At 37.0% G+C, this 18,102-nt stretch overlaps 1 protein-coding gene across 2 annotated transcripts in view; it reads left to right on the top strand.

The window, feature by feature from the left end:
• Window positions 1-18,102, top strand: part of LOC111024248 (pleckstrin homology (PH) domain-containing protein) — a 119,435-nt gene that overhangs the window by 50,596 nt on the left and 50,737 nt on the right. For both annotated transcript variants that reach the window (XM_088125701.1, XM_022301904.2), the window contains exons 17-30: window positions 918-1,124; window positions 3,832-4,032; window positions 4,134-4,243; window positions 11,840-11,936; window positions 12,025-12,123; window positions 13,669-13,827; window positions 13,907-13,981; window positions 14,070-14,555; window positions 14,632-14,973; window positions 15,061-15,192; window positions 17,130-17,243; window positions 17,320-17,504; window positions 17,624-17,732; window positions 17,952-18,095. In XM_088125701.1, coding sequence (XP_087981827.1) covers window positions 918-1,124; window positions 3,832-4,032; window positions 4,134-4,243; window positions 11,840-11,936; window positions 12,025-12,123; window positions 13,669-13,827; window positions 13,907-13,981; window positions 14,070-14,555; window positions 14,632-14,973; window positions 15,061-15,192; window positions 17,130-17,243; window positions 17,320-17,504; window positions 17,624-17,732; window positions 17,952-18,095 — 2,460 coding nt within the window. The remainder of the gene's footprint in view (window positions 1-917; window positions 1,125-3,831; window positions 4,033-4,133; window positions 4,244-11,839; window positions 11,937-12,024; window positions 12,124-13,668; window positions 13,828-13,906; window positions 13,982-14,069; window positions 14,556-14,631; window positions 14,974-15,060; window positions 15,193-17,129; window positions 17,244-17,319; window positions 17,505-17,623; window positions 17,733-17,951; window positions 18,096-18,102) is intronic.

Below are 18,102 nucleotides of genomic sequence, written 5' to 3'. Positions count from 1 at the left end.
GTTTAGAAGCTGAAGAAATGGCAACTCGAATTATGGCGCTCCATGAAGAAGTCCACAGCCACAGAGAAGCTTCAAATGCGAAATACAAAGAAACGGCAGACAAGAAGAGACGGCTAAAAGAATTTCAAATTGGGGATCTTGTCATGATTCATTTAAGAAAAGAAAACTTGGTCCTTTTACGGTGCTTGAAATATATGGAACTAATGCATACAAAATCCAACTTCCTGCATATTACAACATCAGTCCGATCTTTAACGTGGCAGACATCTATTCCTATCATGCTCCAGATGACTTTTCCTTGGCTCAATAACTCGAGGACGAGTTGTTTTTTTTGGGTAGGGGAAATTGATGTAGTCATAGACGTCTTTGTTTGAGTTATAAAGTTGTAAACGTGGCTGTAGGTTATGATCATTTGTATTTTTCCTTTTACTGCACAGTAACTTGAAGTTACTGTTAGTTTGTTATTTCAGAAACCTCTATAAATAGGTTTCTGCTCCTTATTAATAAAGACAGATTACATTCATCTTAAAACCTTGTGCAAGATTGCATTATTATGATTGAGTGAGAAACATGGAATGTGGATTTAAAGGAGGGCCAACATGCCAAAATGTTTAGAACTTGAAATCATCACTCCAAATGAACTTAATGCAACTATGAAAATGAACTCCATTCCTCAGATAAAATTTAGTAGAAATAAGCTTTAAAATCTCTGTTTGATATGTTTCCAATGGTATTCATAAATGCAATATTTTGTAGTACTTCATGACATTGGTAGCATCTATTGACTTTAATTCATTGATTATTTAGCATGCAAAGTAATCCTCCTCTATTTTCCAAGCCACGTACTATTTCAGTAGGCAAATTTCATACATGCACCTTTTGATTATTGGTCTTATATATGGTTTTAATGTCTGCAGGATGACCATGACAACGTGTCTCCGCAGGAGTTGGATATGTATTTACATTTTGATGTGGTTTTAAGTGATGTCTCTGCATTTTTGGTTGACGGTGATTACAGCTGGAATCAAATTTTTGGCAAAGATACTGATAAATCTTCCCATGGAACATACATTAATATCTTGCCTATTATTGACAAGTGTGGGGTTATCTTAAAGCTGCAACAGGTAACCTTCCTAGATGAAAAGATGTTTCTGGTTAAAAACATTATTGTGTAAACCAAATGAGAGAGAATTGTATTAATGAAGGTCCAACCACATCAGGGAGAACATTGCCCCTTCTATAGAAGAGGGCTACTGACATTTAACAAGAACTAAACAGCTAACCAACTAACTTCAGCCTTTAACTAATAACTAATAAAACCAACGGGCGGGTAATTACATTAGTTTCCTTCCCTCTTAAAACTAAACTCGTCCTCAATGGAGTTGGAAGGCTGTGAACAATCTTCAAAATATAAACTTGCTTCTTCTTGTGGTTCAAAAATACAGATTCTTTCAATTGGCAATCGCTTCCTCCATCCAACAGATGTTTTTGGTGTCCTTGGGTTAATATTTCAAAGCATTGGCTGTTAGCAAAGCAGCATATTTCTTCTGTTGTTGGAGCTGGTACTTGCATCTCTTTTTGGTATGACACTTGGAAGGGCAACTCTCCTTTTAAAGTAAGGTTTCCCAATCTCTTTCTAGTTTGCACTAACCCGGTCAGCTCAGTTTCAGATTGTTCGACAACATTTCTTTAGCTTGGAATATTGAAGCTATAAGGAACTCAAAGAAGTGGAAATCATTGAGCTTCCCTCTCTACTTGATTTGCTTCACTCTGGTACATTATCCAACCGGCTGGACAGGATTAGTTGGAACCTCAACTTTGGATTTTTCACGGTAAAATCCTTATCACAGTATTTGGAAGCTGGTCACAAGATTCCTAAGGTGCTAAGGTGCTAGCCTCAGGTGCTCAGGCGAAAACAAAAATAAATAGGATTGATTATTTATCAACATTTCATCACTACATTGAAGGCTTTTTCGTAAATATATCGAGTTGATAGCTTGGTACTCAAACTGTATCAATGATTGTGATCTCGGGCTTGAGGTTTGAAATCCAAGATGAAATCTCAATGCTTCAAATGTGGAAAGTGACCTATCAACTAGCTCCTATTGGAGGGTTCAGAAAGGCATTTGATCCGGGAGCCTCTTCATTGGTACTTCCTTTATGAGGGTCATATGCGCTTATTAGCTAAATCGTAGTTGGCGCAAACAATACTGCTGGTTGCTTCTTGTGGATTTTCGTAACCCTGTTGTGCAAAAATGGGATATGCATTTGAAACGGTTGCGTCGTAAGACCTTGTTCGTTTTTTGTTTTTTGTTTCTTTTTGTTTTTTTGTTTTTTGTTTTTTTGTTTTTTTTTGTTTTTTGTTTTTGTTTTTTTACATTACATAAGGTAGCTGCCTTATTTAGTGCTTGCTTTCGGGCAAGATGGTGATGAATTGCGATTGGCCCAAACCTTCAACCAACGACTTATTACGACTCGTCAGAATGGGAGATATATCGATATAAAAAAATCGGGAGATGATAAAGAATACCCAAGGGACATTCCAAAAAATGAGAAGGGCGAAACTCTCGTTGTAGTTTGGCGACCTAAAGGGCGAACACTTGTTTTGTTATCTAAAGGTGAAGACTTTGAAGTGGGCGAACATGGCGGGCTCCAACTCCAAAGAAAGTTTCGATTTTTTCATGGATATTTCTTTTTTGAAACTTCATCTTCCTCATTAAAATAATTCAAACTTGAGAAAAAAACTTATCTTCTTGTTCAATTGCCTTAATTTGAGAAGAGTTTTGGATTCCGTAATTTCTCAAATCAACAACGAAGACATCAACTTGAAGCAAATTTGAGTCACCTCTTGCATACTCTGAAACTTTTGTTGGTCTTATGCAATCATTTGAAGTGTCTTCACTCTCTTGCTGGCAAAATTTTCCATCTTGGTTAAGGTATGGCCTGGTTTTTAATTCTCCAGTTGTTGTTGGGAGTTTTGTACAAGAAGAAAGAAAAATTTTATGGGCCATTGTTTTGAGTTTGGTGGCAAAATATCTCATTCTTGTATGAAACTAATTTGGTGAAATTCATACAAACTCCAAGATTTGCTTGAACCTTCTGGTTGCCGAAATTTTGTGTGGTATTGGTTCTTGATTAAAGACCGACCTTCATAATTGATTCCTTCTTTGCTTGAATCTGAATCCAACTCGATTATTTTCTGAAATATGGGATTTCGATTGAATTCTTGTTGAATGAATCTTGGTTCTTTCCATATTCTTTGTTGAACATACCATTGATTTTGTTGTAAGCTTAAGGCTTTTAGTTGTTATGTGATCATGCTTATCATTTGTCGCATCCCACCTACATTCCTATGGATATTGTTGAATACTTCTCCAACCGACAGCAAGCGTCAGGTTGCGGTTCTCGTCAGGTTGTGGTTCGTGGTGAGAGGGCATTGAGTTGATTCGCCTCTTTTTTGGCAAGATAAGAGTCTCCTATGGCAGGAGTGGGGGCTTTCTTGCTTGCCGTGAGTTTTTGCAGCCGAAGAATCTTGGTGTTCTAATACCAATTTGGTGTAAAACAAGATTAGAGAAAGTTGTATTAATGAAGATCCAATCCAACCACATCAGGAGAACACTGCCCCTTTTATAGAAGAAGGCTGCTGACATTTAACAAGAACTAACTAATAACAGCTAACTAACCAATAAAATAATAGCTAACCAACTAACTTCATCCTTCAACTAATAAACTAATAAAACTAACGGGCTGGTAATTACATCACATTACTTCTTATGTGCTTTTTTGAAAGCATATTTGAACTTTAAAATTGACCTGTTTTATTACATACAGATTAGGTCGGAGAATCCTTCTTACCCTTCAACAAGACTTGCAGTACGATTGCCATCTTTGGGGTTTCACTTTTCTCCAGCAAGGTATCACCGACTGTTAAAAATTCTGAAGATCTTTCAGGAGGATAGTACAAATTCAGATTACCTTCAACCGTGGAATCAAGCAGACTTTGAGGGGTGGCTATCTGTTCTTATTAGGAAGGTTGTGCTTTCGAACTCTTGAGCTGGGTGTTTCTTCAAATTTTTAGCTCATATATTTATCAATCTTCTATCTCTTTCATTCTTTCCCATCCTGTGTAATAGGGTGTTGGAAACAGGGAAGCTGTTTGGCAACGACAATACTGTTGTCTAGTAGGGCCCTATCTCTATTTAATTGAAAGCCCAGGATCCAAATCATATCAGCGATATCTCAGGTTCAGATACTCTCTTATGCAATATAGGTCATTATTGGCTGCATGCATAGATAAGAGATAGTTTTAAGAGCTGTTAAATGGTAAACGATTTTTCGAATTACGTTTAATTTTTCAATGAGTATCTGTAGATATTTTCTCAATTGTTACCAGTCGAAAATATTCAATATTCAATTGGCAGCAACGAGAGGATATGTGATATTCAAACTGTTGCAACTGTAACTTTTCATGAGTTATCTGGTATATATAATCATTACAAGGAATACAGTCCATGTAGGGGATTCACGTTGATGCTGTGGTAAAAAAGAACTTGAATGCAAATTGCAGCATTACTAAAAATGCATGCTAATTATCATGGCTTGTCTAAGACCAAGTGCATACTGGCTGATTAGGCAGCCTGGTATGACAATGGGCTTCCTTCCGTTTTGAAGATTTGGTTTGAATTGGAAAAGCTTGAGTTCTGCATCAGTTTTTTAAGCTTCAATGATGCTATTTGGAAGTTTCGAAGTTGGCTTGCCTTTTTAAGTCTAGAATGAGTTTGTTTAACTTTTAGTTTCTGTGACGCACTATATATCTTTTTTGGCGGGTTTATTGAGCTGTTTTTCACATTTTTTTCAACTATGAATATGAGTTTGTTTCTTGTTAAAAACAAAATATTTTTTTTAGTGAAAGAAACAATTTCATTGATGGTAATATAAAAACTAAGGATAGAGACACCAGAGAGACATACACGAGAAAAGAGAGAAGAAATAAATTCTCAAAGATGAGGAATAGAGGCACTATTTATAGGTTACAAGAGGAAACAAAATCTAGGAATAACCTCCTAACTTCCCTAACAAAAAAGGAGATTTATTTGCTAAATTTAAACACAAAATCTAAACAACTTTAAAACAACTTCTAACTAAGTCCACGTAATCTTAACTTCTAACTAATTCAACACTCCCCCTCAAGCTGGACTATACAGATTGAACAGTTTCAGCTTGATCAACTACCTTTCAAATACGGGTCTCAAGAGTCCTTTTGTCAGGATATCTGCAACTTGATCTGATGATGGAACATACATCAGATTTATAATTTTCTCTTCAATCTTCTCCTTGATAAAATGCCTGTCAACCTCAACATGTTTAGTACGATCATGATGCACTGGATTGTGTGCAATAGCAATTGCAGCCTTGTTGTCACAATAGACTTCCATTGAATTATCAAACCTGATCTTGAGTTCTTGGAGAAGGAGTTTCAGCCACATTATCTCACAAATACCATGAGATAATGCCCTGAATTCAGCCTCAGCACTACTTGCAACAACTGATTGTTTCTTACTCCTCCATGTAACAAGATTACCCCATACGAAGGTACAATATCCTGTTGTAGATCTCCTATCTTGAATAGAACCTGCCCAATCAGCATCTGTAAACACCTTAATCTTTCTGTCATCATCCTTTCCGAAAAATAATCCAAGCCCTGGAGTTCCTTCAAGATATCTAAGAATATGATAGACGGCTTCCATGTGTTCTTCAGTAGGAGCATGCATGTATTGACTTACAACACTCACTGCAAATGCAATATCCGGCCTAGTGTGGGATAAATAGATTAATCTTCCAACAAGACGCTGATATCTCCCTTTATCAACGGGTACCCCATCTAGGCTCTCTCCCAACTTATGATTGGGACTTATTGGAGTATCAGATGGTTTACATCCAAGCATTCCGGTTTCCTTCAAGAGGTCTAATACATATTTTCTTTGACAAACAGATATACCAGTTCTGCTCCTTGCAACTTCCATCCCTAGAAAATACCGAAGTGTTCCCAGGTCCTTTATTTCGAACTCCTTTCCAAGTGCCTGTTTTAGTCTCTCTATTTCTTCATGATGGTCACCTGTGACGATAATATCATCTACAATGAGGATGGTGATCTTACGTTAAGAGTGCCTATAGAACATTGTATGGTCACTTGGGTATACCCTTGTTTAAAAACAGCCTTTGAAAATCGCCCGAACCATGCACGTGGGGATTGTTTTAAACCATAGAGAGATTTCTTCAGCTTACACACCTTTCCATCATACTTATCAATGTCAAATCCAGGAGGAAGGTCCATGTACACCTCTTCTTCCAAATCTCCATTGAGGAATGCATTCTTGACATCCAGTTGTTGTAGTTTCCAATCCAGATTTGCAGCAAGAGACAAGAGGACACGGATTGTGTTTAATTTTGCAACGGGTGCAAACGTCTCCTGATAGTCTACCCCAAAAGTCTGAGAGTATCCTTTGGCCACCAATCTTGCTTTATACCTTTCAATGGACCCATCAGCCTTATATTTGACAGTAAAGATCCATCGGCATCCTACCGTTGGTTTATCTTGAGGACAATCAACTACTGTCCACGTATCATTAAGCTTCAAAGCCTTCATTTCATCATCTACCGCATTTTTCCACTGTGGATTGCTCATAGCCTCTTGAATGGATTTTGGTACCTCATTGGCTTCCAGATTGAGAGCCAAGGTCTGAACTGCTGAAGATAAATGACTATAACCAATACATCGAGCAATTGGATGTTGAGTACACGATCTCACACCCTTCCTAAGTGCAATAGGAAGATCAAGATCATTAGTATTGTCTTGAGGCACAAGGGTAGATTGTTCAGTACCTAAGGACGAGATGGATTCATGACTTTGCTGTTGAGGCTGTGGTGGCTGCACTCCTCTTTGAACCGTTTGTCGCCGAGAATAAACAAGAGTCTCAGGTTTCTTGTCACTTCGATTTGGGTTGACTTGATCATCTGCATTATTACAGGAAATAATAGGAACTGACTCTTCTATCTGAGCAATTGGGATGATCGGGATAGGTATTTTTGGCTGAGGTGACTCGGTATTTAGACCATCAATCTCAGGTATTTTTGACTGAGGGGACTCAATTTTGGTATTTAGATCGTCAATCTCCCAAAAATTTCCATCAAGACTACTCGTAATAGGCTCAGTCTCCCCCTGAGCGGAATTTAGGGAGAAAAAAGATTGAGACTCAAAAAATGTGACATCCATGGTAGTGTAAAATTTATTGGTGAATGGACAATAGCATTTATAGCCTTTTTGAGTAGGAGAGTAACCAAGGAAGACACACTTTCTGGCTTTTGGCTCCAATTTGTGACGTTCATGATCATAAACATGAGTGAATGCAGTACATCCAAATATTTTGAGGGGAATTGTGAGGACAGATCGGATTTGCGGATAGATAGTGAGTAAGATTTCTAGTGGAGTGTTAAATTTCAGAACACGAGAGGGCATCCGATTAATGAGATAACAAGCAGGACAGCATCACCCCAAAAACAGTTAGGAACAGAATTGGTGAACATGAGAGCACGAGCAGTTTCTAAAAGATGCCTATTTTTCCTTTCAGCTATACCATTTTGTTGGGGGTTAATGACACAGGAACTTTGGTGAATGATTCCATTTTGAGACAGGAAAGTTCCCAATATTTGATTAAAATATTCTGTCCCCTTATCTGTGCGAAGAATTTTGATTCTCGTATTAAATTGATTATGAATGAGAGAATGAAACTATTGAAAGATTGATGCAGTTTCTGATTTTTCTTCAAGTAAATAGACTCGACAAACCCTAGTGTGATCATCAGTGAAGGTAAGGAACCAACGTTTACCGGACATAGTTTTGATGCGAGACGGCCCCCATAAATCACTATGAATCATTGTGAATGGACTGGATGGTATATACTCAACAGAAAGATAAGATGTACGAGAGTGTTTTGCAAGTTGACACACTTCGCAAGTAAAAAGGTCATCTTTATGAAAAAGTGAAGGGTACAAATGTTTAAGATACTGAAAACTCGGGTGCTCTAAACGGCGATGTAAAAGTAGAATTTGTTGTTCCCTAGAATTCGACTCACTACCAACCTGGAGAACTTGTTTATTTCTTAGACTTGGTCCTCTGAAGTAGTAGAGCCCTTCCAAGCCATCAGCATTGCCAATCGTCGTTCCCGTTATCAAGTACTGAAACAAACACTTAGAGTCAGTGAACAGAGCTTGACACTTTAAATCATGAGTCAACTTCTGAACAGAAATTAGATTGCAACATAATTAGGCACATGGAGCACTGAGTGCAATGTAATGTTTGGGCTAAGAATAACAGAACTAAAGCCCTTAATAATGGCCGATGACCCATCTGCAAGCTTGACATGTGTCTGAATCGGGTTGGGTGAGTACATGGTAAACATATCATGAAAAGCGGTCATATGATCAGTTGCACCCGAATCTAAGATCCACTGATCGGAATGCTGCTGACTTGTTAAAGCTGCACTAAAAATACCTCGTTGTGCCACAAAACTTGATGAAGGAGTAGACTCAACCGGCGATGTTAAGAGGCGATAGAGCTGTTCAAGTTGTGCCTTCGAAAATGGAGGGAGAGAGGTGGCCAAATCTTGGGAGTTTGACACACTAGGGCCCACTTGATAGCCGGAGGAGCTGGTTCGAGAAGATGGAGTATTTGTAGGTGGAGGTGGCCGATAATCCCCTGATAAATTCTTCCGTTGAGGACGACCATGGAATTCCCAACACCGATCTTTTGTATGGTTTGTGCGCTTACAATGATCACACCATAGGTTGTTCCGACGAGTAGATCGGGATGAAGGTGGTGGTGGACCTCGTGCCGCCAGAGCTGATGATTCCAGTGAGAGGGACAGAGGTTTTGCGTGTGTATCACCCATCATCACACGTTTACGGCTTGACTCCCAGCGAACTTCTGCGAAGATTTCATCAATGGCTGGGATTGGCTTTGTGGCAAGTAAGCGGCCACGCACATCATCTAATTCCAGACGACGACCTGCAAGAAAATCATAAATTCGTTCCTTCTCGACGTGTTTGCGGAAGCGTTCAGCATCCTTCGAGTTCTCCCATTCGAGATTGAGACATAAATCAAGTTCAGCCCACAACCTACGTAATGAGCTGTAGTATTGGGTGACATCGGATTCACCTTGTCGTAAGGAACGTGCCTTATTGCGTAATTCAAACAATTGAGCCGAGTTATCAAAATCAGAAAAAGCCATAGTGAGCGCATTCCAAAGATCCTTTGCTGTTGAGTAGAAGATGAAAGATTCTTTAATGTCTTCCTCCATCGAGTTAATGAGCCATGCCATGACCATTGAGTTTTGTGCATCCCACACGGAAAACGAAGGGTCAGCTTGATCTGGTTCTGCTATCATGCCATTGATGTACCCGAGTCGACTGCGGCCACGAATAACTAGGAGGGCCGATCGAGACCATTGCAGAAAATTTTTTTCCGTTGAGTTTTGGAGAGGTAATTTGGAGCGAAGTGTTTTTAGAGATAGAGATGTGAGGTGTCGTGGATGTGCTTTTAGGGAGAGAAATTGAGGTCGTATTCGATTCGTCGGAACTCTCATCCTTGCGCACGTCAGTCATCATGGCTGTTTTAACCATTCTGGTGTCAATCTAAACCTAGCTCTGATACCATAAAAACTAAGGATAGAGACACCAGAGAGACATACACGAGAAAAGAGAGAAGAAATAAATTCTCAAATTGATTGATCAAAGATGAGGAATAGAGACACTATTTATAGGTTACAAGAGGAAACAAAATCTAGGAATAACCTCCTAACTTCCCTAACAAAAAAGGAGACTTCTTTTTCCGAGATGACACGTTGCTCTTAGCTATATTTCTCATCTTTTTTTTGAGGTTTTGGTTTGCTTTTCTTTTGTTAGGTTTTGTTTAGCTGGAGTTGTATTTAGTTCTGGTTAGTTTGGTGGTTTTCTGTCTGGTGTTTTGGTTTGTTTCTCCATGAATGTAACCATTTGTTCACTTTCTCGACCACCGGATCGCAAAAGGAAAGCGATCTATATCTGCCTTGTAGAGGAAGCCCGAGATATGAGCTGGGCCAAGAACCCTTTTTGCAATCAAACTTTCATGATATCGAATCCAACTCGTTCTCATCCAGATTTACCCCATAATCTTTGATTTTTGGTGTTTGACATTGATTCCTCTGTAGCTTCTTCAAAGAGCCTGATAGTGTTGAACATGTTTGAGAGGGAGGGATCATCGAAGGGGGAGAAGAGAACAGTGTCATCTGCAAATTGCAGATGGTGGACTTCCAAAGTGTTGTTTCCTAGGTCGAAACCTTTGATGAGATTTGTGCTAGCTGCTCGAGTCATCAATCTACTAAACACATCAGCCACCAAAATGAAAAGAAAGGGTCACTTTGACAGAAAACAAAATATGAGTTTGGACCTTTTCACTTTATTGTTGAAAAGTATTATTTCGTATAAAAAGAAAAATACTAGCTGATTAGGTAGCTTTGATTTTATATTTCAATATTTAATTCTTCATGGTAAATATGTTATCTTCCACCGTGGGTTGGAGTAGATTGCCTATATAAAAGATTCTCGGATTACTGTGTAATAAAAACAGCTGTTTCCTTTTCATTGGATCCTTAGCTCCTTTGGAACACCATCCCAGACTGTCAACTGAACGTCCATCCAATATGATTGAGACCACCTCAAAAACAATTGAAACTTCTGTTATCCTAGCTTAGGGGACTCCATTCATTATGGAAAACCATATACAACAGATTAGTACACACTAACTTAATGAGCTGGACTATGAAAGGGAAATTAAATGAGTTCAAAACTTTTTACTCTCTAGGACAAGGAGGTTACGGACTAAGGCTAATCCGGTTCAGATGACACCATGCTATTTGTTCAGAAATGAAAGAAATGCTTAATGGTCTGATTACTGGAATATCTTTGAATTACCTGTGGGTCTAAAGATATCTATACTAACCTAGATTGTTGACATTGATGGTTTTTCTAAACAATAAACAGAATTTACATTGATAGATGAGAAGAAAGAAAATTGTTCAAGACTAAACAACCCAAAAACAGACAAAAATCTAAATATTGCCTTAAGCTGCAAAAATTGCACAAACTACTGCCTAAAAGTAAAGCACATCTAGAAGCCTTCAAAGGGAGTAAAAAATCAAATGTGCAAATTCGGGATTGTTCCTTGGTTTTAATAATCAAATCGAGAAAGTTATGTAAACTTTTCTTCCAAAGGGTAATGATGAAGGCATATTTGAGCAATGGGGGTATGAAATCAAGTAACCTGGATGGATTTTAAAGGTTGATATTGAAAAAACTTTTGATTGTGTAGATTGGGATTTCCTTGAAGAAGTCATGAAATTTGAGGGTTGGATGAAAATGGCTAAAATGGATAAACACTGAAATTGGTTTGAGTTGAGATGTCTTCATATTCCCAGTTCAGCTTTTTCTCTTTTTTTTTTTCACTCTTTTTTGGGTTTGTATCTTTTAACTTTTTTTTTTCTTTCATTGAATTAGATTTTGTTTCTTGTTCAAAAAAATGAAGTAATTGGGCTTTTTTAGCAGGGGTTGGAGGTTTTGCCTTGATACTTCTTCTCTTTGGTGTCGTCGGGTTTTTAACATTTATGGTTTTGGAATCTTTTGGTTTTTGTTCATTATGTAATTCGGTTGGTTATGAAAGAACAATTTAGCATTAGCCGTAATTTTGTAATTGTTTGATGAAGTTGTATTTTCTGATTTAAGAATGATGTTTATTGATCTGGGTAAGCTTAAGAGGAAAACAAATAGTTCAACTGCCGGCAGAGTTGGTTGGGGAGGTGCAACATGTCTTGGCTGTTTATGATGCTGCACGATCAAATAACAAGGTTACCTCTGTCTTATGCTATTTGCACACTTGATTGTGCTCTGTTGATCATCTTTATCACTCAACTTTGTAACTGTATTTGGGGTTAGGTTGTGGAGGATGCTGGTGCCCTCATATTAAGATGTGATTCTGATGATTCAAGGAAAACTTGGCAGAACCGCTTGCAAGGGGCCATATATCGTGCATCTGTATGTGATTATTTGTTGCAGTGTGTCATGATTTGTGTTCATCCTTCATTTGGGTTTAGATGAGACGCAGATTAGACACTTATAATTTGTGCTATCTGGATTAGTTTTTTTCCTTTTATTTTATACCAACAGGGCTCCATTCACATTATTCTCTTTATCATTGTATGTACTGTTAGATGCTTATAATTCACACACTATGATTTTTCATTTCACCAATGAAAATTTATTTCTGTTAAAAAAGTCATTTTTCTAATTAAAATTATCGTTTGTGATTTAATAAGAAAACCTATAATGAGGCAAGGCAAGACAATCCAATTTACTGTGATTTAATAATCCTGGTGGTGTGAATTTTATATTGATATGCCGACAGGACTGTATATATAAATATATTTAATTTTTAGAAGCTGCAATGTATATTCACATAGATAAAATTTTTAAATATTTTATGTCCACCATACTAATTAGATGGTTAAACTTGCTGTTCTCTCTTTTTTATTTTTTATTATTTTTCTTTATAACGGGGAGGTGGTGCTTTGCTCTCCTATACCCTGGGGCACCCGCACCTGCCCTAGGGCCTGGACGTTAAACTTGCTGATCTGTAACGTGATTATTAGTTTCCTATGCTAATCTTTTTTCTATTAGTGATGTAGTTATCTTTCTGTTAGTAAAGGATCATACTATCATAGTAACTGTACTCTGCAATCTTGTAAACAATACTTTTCATTGGTAAAATGAAAAAAGTACAGAAAGAACGTAAAAACCCCCCTTGATTTAAGAAAACCAACCCAACAAAGCCCTCAAAAGAGATAAAGAAAACCTCAGCACCAATACAAATAAATAAAGTGCAGTATTCTAGTCATACTGGTATAAAATTCAGAATCAAATTAGTTCTGTTACATCAGGAATTGGTATAAGGGCAAAAGGTGAGACTTTGAAATCAACGATGGCATATCTCTTGCTGAAGGAAGAGATAGTGAAGCTGTAATTGAATAGCTTCTGCAACCAAACGCATTGATGGGAGGGTTATTGGCAGGAGTTCATACACGATAGACAGATGATTTTGTTCTTCGAGAGTTTGTCATGTTCATTTGAAAAATGTTAACTATTGTAACTTAGCTGTTGAGAAAATTAAAGTGATAAAAAATAATGAGAAAGAAGTAATAAAATTTTCAATGTTTGATAAACAATTGGGAAATATGAAATGTGAGAGATTAAATTCAATAGATGAAGAAATCAACTCCAAATTGAAATGATACAAAATTGATGATAAACAAATGAATATTATAAATCTTGGTGATACAAACTTCTCATGGAAGGATCAATTTAGAACATCAGTGTGATTGTTCATTTTTCTCTTTTTATTTGGGTCCCAAACATGTTGAAGGATCTGTTTTTGTGTTTCTACAGGGCATAGGCTATATTATTTGCTAAAATGCTATGGGATTTGGTTTATTCCTTTAATACTATTCTATTGCTGTCACGTTCCTTTTTCCTGAATTTATAATGAAGTTTTTCAATCACGTACCTGGATATTTAAATACGCAGGCCTCTGCTCCTATTTCGGGTCTATCTGAAACTTCATCTAACTCCGAGGACTCAGAAATGGAACCAGATGATAGTGAAGATATGGATTCATCTATGGAGAGGGTATTTATGACTGGTTCTCTTGATGAACTTAGCGTCCGTTTCAGTTCTAGTAATCAGGTATTTTTGAAACATTCTTGTTTTTATAACCTCCCTCACTATTCGCTTGAAAAATGATTAATTTCTATTGCTTTATCAGCATGGCCAGAACTTTGAGAGGGTCCTTCTTGCAGAAGAAAGGTGTTTAATGGAATTCCGGGCAATCGGTGGTCATGTATAGAATGTTAATTGACAGTTCTTTTACTTGTATTCTATTATATATTTTTCAAATTCACTTCTGAAGGTTACCTTTTTGCAAATAGGTTGAGTTGTCAATTAGGTCAAATGACATGTTTATCGGCACTATCCTCAAGTCATTGGAGATTGAAGACTTAATTTGTTCGAAGACCAATTCTCAATCTTGTTATCTGGCGAGATCATTTGTTCATGGAGAAGAGGCACCTTCATATGCTAACTTTTCAAAGAATCAAGGTCTTGATACCAATGATTCAACTCTAAGCGAAGGGGATGACAATTTCTTTGAGGCAGCTGAAACCTTGGTTGACTATGCTGATTATCAAATACAATCACCAGGAGAGAGTCTTGAGTATGTAAAATCTCAAAGTTCGCTCCAACTGAGAGATTTTGCATCCCCCAGCTTCTCACGTGTTGCTGGTCTGCTTCCTCCTGGTGGCTCTGAAACTCATAATGTGGATAGTGAACAATCAGTTACATTAGATAATTTTGTAAAAGCTCAGATAGTTCTTTATGACCAAAATTCTTCTCGATACTCTAACGTTGACAAACAGGTGTGCCTCATCTCTATTGCTTAATGGCCAGTACCTAATAGTATTATGATACTAAAATTTTGAATAACTGTCCTAGGTTACTGTTACCCTGGCTACATTGTCATTTTTCTGTCGTAGACCTACAGTTTTAGCCCTTGTTGAGTTTGCCAATGCCGTTAACCTTGAGGAAGAAAGTTGTGAATCATTCAGTGATGATTCATCGTCAGGCATCGTAGGGCATAATAACCCGATAGGAGAAGATGAACAGATTTCAAACACCACGAAGGATGGCATTGTGAAAGGTTTGCTAGGAAAAGGGAAATCTAGAACTATATTCAATTTAGCGTTGAAGATGTCTCGTGCACAAATTTTTCTAGTGAAGGAAGACGAGACTGTTCTATCTTGTCTGTCTCAAGACAACTTGCTTGCTGATATCAAGGTTCTGCGTGGAAGTCTCATCCTTACTCCATAAGACGTACTGATTGTTAATGTTGAAATGTTCTTGAATTTTATCTCTCTCTTTCAGGTGTTTCCGTCCTCTTTCAGTATAGAGGCTGCTCTTGGAAATCTGAGAATCAGTGATGATAGTCTTCCAAATGGCCACATGTATTACTGGGCATGTGATATGAGAAATCCTGGTGGCAGTTCCTTTGTTGAGGTTTTTTCTTCTCTCTGTCATGCACATGTATATTATGTACATGTATATTATGTACCGAGTAATAATTACCTTTTCTATGCTATTGCGTTTTTTTTAGAAGAGAGAGAATCGACAGTAGCAAACTTGCATGTCTTCATATTTATGTGTGAATGATTATGATCACATGGCAAGTTCTAACCTTCAAGTGCTTTGATATAAAAAACTTTTAATGTCTCGGGCTTTCGGGCAGGCGTGGGTGCTCTAGGTATAGGGACTACCAGTTATATAAAAAAATAAAATAAAATAAAAAAATTAATGATCGCATAGCTTTGAGATTACATGCAAGCAGGACAGACATGGATACTGTCAAATAGTTTGTAAAGAAGATGAATAAAAACTTCAAACCTCCTAACATGTATTCTCAATATGAAGTAAATTAATGGATATTGAAAAGAATAGATGAAAACCACGAGTGGCAGTGTATAATACTTTGGAGCTTCTGTTATTTTATATTTATGTTTGGAATATAAAAGGAACTATATTACTTAATAAAGTGTATGAGTTGCAGAACAATAAAGCAATCTAAATAACAATTTAGAACTTTTAGTCTCCAACTCCCAAAACGAGTTGAAAAAGGGACATTCAACTTCACATTCACAAAAACATCCTCTTTTAGTACGAACGTCTCCTTGATTAATAAAAAGAAAAAAAGTTGTTAAAACTTCAATGGGGAGAGAAAATAAAACAAAATAAAGACGAGGGAAAGTAAGAACCCAGTGAAATACAATACAACCCAATTGAACAAGAAAGAAGCTACGAATAAAACTTACAATTTTCGAGCCTCAAACTTTCAGAACAAGTCTCCCACTTGTAAGAAACCAACTTCAAAGACTTTAAAATCTTGAACATCAGAATCATCGTCAAAATCATCTTCATTTTCAGGAAACAGGGCTTTGAATTTCTGAGAGGGGTTGGGTGAATCCTTGTTGAGATTTTTGGGGGAGGAGGATTGGTAATCCATTGGTCTAAAGTGTTGAAACAAAATACCAGGATTCTTCAAAATAAACACAAAGGAGTGACCTTTAAAAATCCAAGGTCATCCCCCTTCCTTAAGGAGAAGCAGCAAGGGTAACTATTAGTTGAACAATCCCGTTAAGAGAACAACTCATGTCTAGTATGATTATTGTACTAACAAGTGTCCTACGCGTATTAATCATGTGTTGGAGTGTCAACACATGTTAGACACGAACATGTCACCAAAACTAAAGTGTTCACGCATCGTAGGTTCTTTATTTCTTTTCATATAACATGTCAAAGAATGAGATTAATCCACATCCCATAATTGAAACATCAATCAAGCTAACTCGGGGAAAATGATATCTAAAATGTAATTTCTTCATAATCAAACGGATTTTTTGAGTCAACCTGCTCAATTGTTTAAGGTACATATTATCGGCTCAGAGGTTTGAATCCGTGCCGAACTAAAAAAAAAAGGATTTTTTTGATAGGGTGTTATCTTTTTTTTTTTTTTTTATATAAGAAACTTGAACTTTTCATTGAGACTAGTGAAAACAAATACACGGGCATACAAAGGAGCCTGGCCTAAAGAAAGGGCTCCCAATCTAAAAGAATAGAACCTATCTGATAATTAAAAAAAGCTTAGAAACAGAGCCCCACAGAGAAACATTAAATCTAATAAGATCCCAAACAGACTTGAATTAACAATCCACTATGTTCTGTGGGAACCACTTTAATTAGAATACATCATCTATGTTACTTATGTCACTTATTTGATACCTCCCAATTTAGAGAGGAAATGTAAATGACCTACACAAATAAAGTGAAGGAGATTTGTTACGTGGTTAAAGTAACTCAACTATAGAAATACTTATATTGCACCATTTAATTTTATGCTTTAATTTGGTGTTTATCCTTTTGAAGTTTGCTATATATTGCAGCTATCTTTCTCTTCATTCAATGTCGATGATGGAGATTATAATGGTTATGAATATTGTCTTTTGGGGAAGCTTTCAGAAGTACGAATTGTTTATTTGAATCGATTTATCCAGGAGGTAATCTTTATACTGATTGTTATCCTGTCATGTTTTACGTGATACTATGTTTCATGTTTTCTAAATTAATTTGTAGGTTGTTAGTTACTTTGTGGGTCTCGTCCCTGAAAATGCAGAGGGTGTTGTCAAGTTAAAAGATCAAGTAACAAATTCAGAGAAGTGGTTTACGACCACTGAGATAGAAGGCTTACCTGCTTTGAAGTTGGATCTTTCTCTTTCAAAGCCTATAATACTGATGCCACGAAGGACAGACAGTCTTGAGTGAGTTTTTAAAAGATGTTGTTATCTTTTGTATGTTTTCACATGACAAACATATTTATTAGTGACACTATCTTTCCCTTTGTAATAATTATTTACATGTTTTAGTTTTCCTTTGACAGTTATTTGAAGCTTGACATTGTCCATATTACCATCCGAAACACTTTTCAGTGGACTTGTGGCAGTAAAACAGACATGAGTGCAGTGCATTTGGAAATCTTGACTGTTCTGGTGAGATCCATCATTGGGATGTCTTAAATGTTAAACGTATTTGGTTGAGAAAAAAATATTGGTTAGCGTGATATTTCAGTGTTAAATGGCTTTAGAACTAATTTTGGCATGGCTAAAAGCTTCTTCTATAATGAATTACAGTCTTTACATATGGCATAGAATTTGTTTCTGGAAATTAGGTTTTTCAATGTAATTTCCTGACTGCTATATGATATTTAGGTTGATGACATCAATTTAAATGTTGCCATGGGCACGGAATTAGGGGAAAGCATAATTGAAGATGTAAAGGGGGTTTCAGTAGTCATTCGCAGGTCACTTCGAGACTTGTTGCACCAAATACCAAGTTTTGAAGTTGCAATTCAGGTAGTCA

This window comes from Momordica charantia (genome assembly GCF_013281855.1).
Source record: "Momordica charantia cultivar OHB3-1 chromosome 6 unlocalized genomic scaffold, Mcharantia_2.0 BLBB01000006.1, whole genome shotgun sequence".
NCBI classification, from domain to species: Eukaryota; Viridiplantae; Streptophyta; class Magnoliopsida; order Cucurbitales; family Cucurbitaceae; genus Momordica; species Momordica charantia.
This window is presented reverse-complemented; position numbering and strand designations above follow the sequence as displayed.